This window comes from Neoarius graeffei, chromosome 19 (genome assembly GCF_027579695.1).
Source record: "Neoarius graeffei isolate fNeoGra1 chromosome 19, fNeoGra1.pri, whole genome shotgun sequence".
Taxonomy (NCBI): Eukaryota; Metazoa; Chordata; class Actinopteri; order Siluriformes; family Ariidae; genus Neoarius; species Neoarius graeffei.
The window spans coordinates 67,860,588-67,865,776 of record NC_083587.1 but is presented as its reverse complement, the minus strand read 5'-3'; the positions used below and the strand labels follow the sequence as shown (position 1 = coordinate 67,865,776).

At 41.0% G+C, this 5,189-nt stretch overlaps 1 protein-coding gene across 1 annotated transcript; it reads left to right on the top strand.

Annotated features, from left to right (window-relative positions):
• Nucleotides 1-463: 463 nt before the first annotated feature.
• Nucleotides 464-4,419, top strand: cep85 (centrosomal protein 85). The gene is made up of 5 exons (XM_060901014.1): nt 464-602; nt 767-817; nt 1,061-1,168; nt 1,730-1,940; nt 2,341-4,419. Exons 1-5 carry the CDS (start codon nt 567-569, stop codon nt 2,499-2,501), a joined length of 567 nt encoding a protein of 188 aa, XP_060756997.1. The 5' UTR covers nt 464-566; the 3' UTR covers nt 2,502-4,419.
• Nucleotides 4,420-5,189: the final 770 nt, after the last annotated feature.

The following is a 5,189-nucleotide window of genomic DNA, read 5'->3' as shown; positions in this document are numbered from 1 at the left end:
CTCGCCGGCCCCGGGGCTCGAACCCAGACCTTCTTGCTGTGAGGCGACAGCGCTAACCACCACACCACCGTGCCGCCCAATAAGAGGCCTTTTTTTTTTTTTGTAATTCAGTGAATTAATTTGAATGAATCTGAGCGTGTGTTAGAAGTGTTACAGCATCAGCAATGAGCCAATCAGGTTACAGTGATTTTTATTTACTAATTGTTCTCCTTTAAAGTTTACATTTTATTCTTATTGTTATTCATCTGCAAATGAAAACCATACAATTTATCAAAGGAAAAGGAGGTGGAGGGGTGTGTGTGTGTGGGGGGGGGGTGTTCCTGGGCGTTTCCTAATCGATGTTTCCTAATCGACTCTTGGTGTGTCTGCAGTTTTACAAACTCGGACACATTTGTGGTTATTGTATTTACGAATAATGAGAGTTTGTTTTATTGCAGAGGAATACACAGTGCAGGGTGATGAAATGTGTGTTTGTGCTGGAAAGTCTGCAGGCCCGAGTGCAGGAGGGGTTGGACGATGGAGCAAGGTTACCGTCTCTGGACGTTGAGAGGCTCAGAGAGGAAAACATGACACTGAAAGAAGAGCAGCAGAAACTGAAAAAGGTAAAAGTTGTGAATAAACGGTGGTTTCACACCTCAAGGATTAGTTTGTTTATTTATAGGATTACACGGGCAAAAGCTGATGGAAGTTAAAGAACATGCTTGTTTGCAGTTTGAGACGTTGGTGAGCTTCAGCAGTGACGCCTGAGTGAAATTTGTCGTTTCAGGTGATTGAGAAGCAGCTGAGGATGATGGAGCAGCTCAGCTCGCAGATCACGGTGTGGATTTAAACCATTACTTCATCCAAACATGCTAACGTTGTTAATGGTGAATAAAAGGTCATGGGGTCAGCGGAGAGATTTTGTTAAGAAGCTCAGACTGTTTAAATGTGATATTTTTTAGCTTTTTCACTTTATTATTGAGCATTAAAGAGAAGTTCTATTGGTGAGCCCTTGAATGCTGCAGAAAAAAAAGCTCGTGTTTAAAGGTGTGTGTGTGTGTGTGTGTGTGTGTTTCCTCAGAGCGTGCAGCAGCAGCTAGTGGAGGAGGAGAGCAGCGGTCAGGCTCTGAGAGACGAGCTGAACTCGAAAGATCAGCAGCTGATGCAGTTACACACTGCTGTGAAGGAGGTGAGGATCTGAACTGTGTAATTACTGCAGTCTGCCTGTAGGGGGCAGTAGAGTAATCCTTACATTTTATGTTCTATTGCAATGGGACAAACTGTGATTCTCAAACACTGCAACATTCTTCCAGCATTTATAACGGATTTTATTCATTACATTACCGTATTTTCTGTACTGTACATGAGGTCATGAGATGCACTGTGATCTGTTCTCACACACACCACATGTGACGTTGCATTTGTAGCGTAAATGCTTATTGTGTCTCAGTGTCCTGGACCGTGTTCTTCAGTTTGTCTGATCGCTAACTCTGATATTCAGTACGACGTCATCACTGATCTAACTACAGCGTACATTCACGTGAGTGCTGGAGGAGCTCGTACCGTAAATATGCTAATAAACAGGCAACGCTTCATATCGGCTCATGTGAACACTGTGTACCGTGTCCATGTCAGGAGTTATTTATATTCTAAATGGTGTTTTATTGATTCTAGAAGAACAGTATTTGGCCCAACAGATGTTGAGAAAGGTGTGTGTGTGTGTGTGTGTGTGTGTGTGTGTTTGTTTCAGGTGTCAGCACAGAACCAGGAGCTGATGGAGCAGTGTGTGTGTCTGCGTGAGCGTCTACAGACCGAGTCGAGTGTGTGTGATGTGCAACTCACTCAGCAGCTGCTCAATGAAATGGCGTCGTGTCTCACTGACCTGCGTTCACTCTGCAGCGTCCTCACACACACCGCGCACGGCCGGGACCCCAACCTGTCCCTGCTGCTGGGGATCAGTGGTGAGAGAGAGACACACACACACACACACACCACTTTCTAGTTATTCCTGGTACTATGGAAATCTTGAATGTTAAGAAACTATGATTTATATGTATAATATAAATATATATGTGCATTTACTTAGCTGCATTCACACACCACTTGGAGCTTGTGTGTGAGAGAGAGAGAGGGATAACTAAAGCACGTGGTGTGTGTCTGTGTGTGTAAGGTGGAGACAGTTTGGACAAATCATGGTCTTGGACATTAGACTGTGTGTCGTGTGTTGTCATGGCAGCTCTGTTAGCTCTAGCAGTACCAGTTAATTTACTGTGTTAGGATTGGGGTGTGTGAGAGAGAGAGAAATATAAATAGTGTGTGTGTGTGTGTGTGTGTGTGTGTGTGTGTGTGTGTGTGTTCTAGCCCCTGCGGTGTCAGAGGCATGTGATGATTGGCTGAATCCTGCAGTTCTACAGAAGAAACTCCAGGAGGCACTGCAGCTGAGGCAAGACGTGGAGGAGCTGCGGAACACCGTCTCGGACCGCTACGCCCAGGACATGGGGGAGAACTGCACCACACAGTAATGCAGGACCTGAACTGCACCACACCCAGAAGGACCTGAATGAGAACTGACAGAACTTCAAGTAGAACCAGAAATGCTTGAAGAACCTGCTAGAACCACCATCAAGACCAGAAAACAACTGAACAAGAACGGGCAGAACCAAAGCCAGAACATGATTTGCCAGAACTACATCCAGAACGACTGGCAGAACCAGAACTCCATCCAACAGGATAAAAAAAAACAACTGAGAACCAGCAGAACTTGTGGAACCTGAACTGAGACTGACTTCATGACTTTTCTTCTTCTCTCTTGAAGGGCTAACAAAGCTAACAAAGTACACGACACTACTATTTTTATATAAAGGACTTTATATTACTCGCTCTTTAGAACCCTGAGGTTCTTCGTGCGGTGGAGACGGTGGTGTTATTTAATGCCGGTGTTCCTGCGTGTTCAGGAACGAGTGTGATGTGGTTGACAATCAACTGATGATCTTTTAAACTTTTCCCCCTTCACTATGGTAACGCGTCCGGTGTGACGGACCCGCTGTTATCTGAGATGGCAGCGTTTGTAGTTGGGGCCGATAAAACACTCGCTGCATTTCTTTTTGCTCGTTAATCGCTCGTTACTCTTTATATCCCTGGAGCAGAGTGCAAAACGCCTGCGTCTGTGACCGCGGGGAGAGAAGCGTCATTAACGGCTTCTTCATGATGCACACTGTCAGGAAGGTTGTTGATTTTCGTGAGAACATTCCATGACCTTAAAACACTTTAGAGTGATTCACTTTACTGATTTGATTCTTTTCGGCTAACAGTTTAAGCAAGTTGATTTGATTCATCTATTCGATTCAGCACTCACAAACAAATCCTGAAACATCAAAGCTACAAAACTCTACAAGAACCCGAGTTCACAACCTAAAAAAAAAAATATATATATATATATATATATATATATATATATATATATATATATATGAATGATTTAAGTTGATGTGTGGTGTTTTGATTCAGTCATTGATTCATGAGTCAGTCATGCTTAGGAACCGATTCACTCAACTTGTTTAAAGGAGTCATTTAGAATCGCTTAAAAGAATCATTTTAAAGAATCACTGGACATTCATAAGAAATCAAGTAAACACGTGTTTCAGTTCAATTATTTTTTTTTCCCTTCATATTTACTAATTATTTGTTTACGAAACAAGAAGCAAATTTAAATACTGATTTTTTTTTTAATAACATATTTCAAAACCTGTAAGCAAGTGCAAATTTAAAAAAAAAATAGTAAGAAGCAGCTGATTGGATGTGATGGTTATTTTATTTATTCAGTAATTCTTGTCAAAGTAACAATTTGTGTGAAACTTGAACATGCGCACCGTTTCTCTTTATCTCTGATATCGCTACGATCAACTCCGTCATGTTTGCGTAGCCTCCAGTTTAGCGTAAGCGCAGTGCTAACAGTCTGTGTGTGTTTAAATTAGCACACGTTTGTGTCAAAGTAGTGTGTTTGGACCTGTGAGATTGATATTTAGGTTGAACTGTTTCCTTTCACGTAGACAGCAACACTTAAAAAGCTGCAACATGCATCATGTTATGAAAATGTCTTTAAGCATCGTGTTGGTTATTTTCCGTATTACAGACGCGATGGTTGATGCGTCTCACAGCGTGAAAGTGGAGTCTGTTCAGCATCACTAATTGTTTTTTTTTTTTTTTTTTTAATCTGATTTCTTCCTGTTCTTTCTTTGTTCACAGAGAGATAAAGGGCTTTAGATTAATATTTCAGAGTCTCCTGTTTTGCTCTGGAGAAACATCTGAGTTCACTACTCTGTAAGCTTTTATTTCATCGGCCAGTGACCCTCAGCCTGACACTAAAATATTTGTGTGTGTGTGTGTGTGAGAGAGTGTGGTTTTCATGACTTTTGAGAAATAAAGTTTTTTTCTCTCCGATGTTTATGGACCCATGTGGTGGTGAGTCAGGTGTTGCTGATGTACAGAAGCAGAGAAAACTAGCAGTCAGTCCCTGCACACACTCCTGAATAAAGGCCGCGCGTCAAGGCTCAGCGATGCGTCTGATTGGTCACTTCAGGCAGCACTTATCAAAGGAAGTGACATCAGTCGCCATGTTTTCTAAGCGATATGAGAACATTTAGAAAGATCATGAGACAGTGTACACATCCTTCACTGTTACTATGGAAGTGATATAAACCTGCATGACTATCAGAGCTGCTCTTATGGAAAATTAATCAATACCTTCTGACCAATCAGAGTCCAGAACTCAGCAGCACCTCAAAAAGATTTATTATAAAATAATAACTGCGGAACTCACAAGTTTTAATCATTTTTCCCCTTCTAAAGTGTAATATTATACACAGAGAGAGTGCGTGAGAGGATGATGTTTTAATAAACTTTTATCAAGTAAAAAAACCAGACACTGTTTAGAAATACAGCATTTATATATGCAGCTATACTTGTTGCTGATTGGCTGGGAAGGCAGGTTTAATAATAATGATAATAAAAAAATGTTGATGTTCAGCTAATAAGGAACTTAAGTTGCTGATTTTAGATTTGAGGAAGTTAAACTCGAATGTATTATTTTCTAACAGGCAAACTGGCAGTGTCTGGAATTAAATAATAATAAAGAATTTAAATAATTTGCCTAAACTGTTAGATTTTAAAAATAAAACCCAGCAATCTTTAGATCATCTTTTTGCATATTT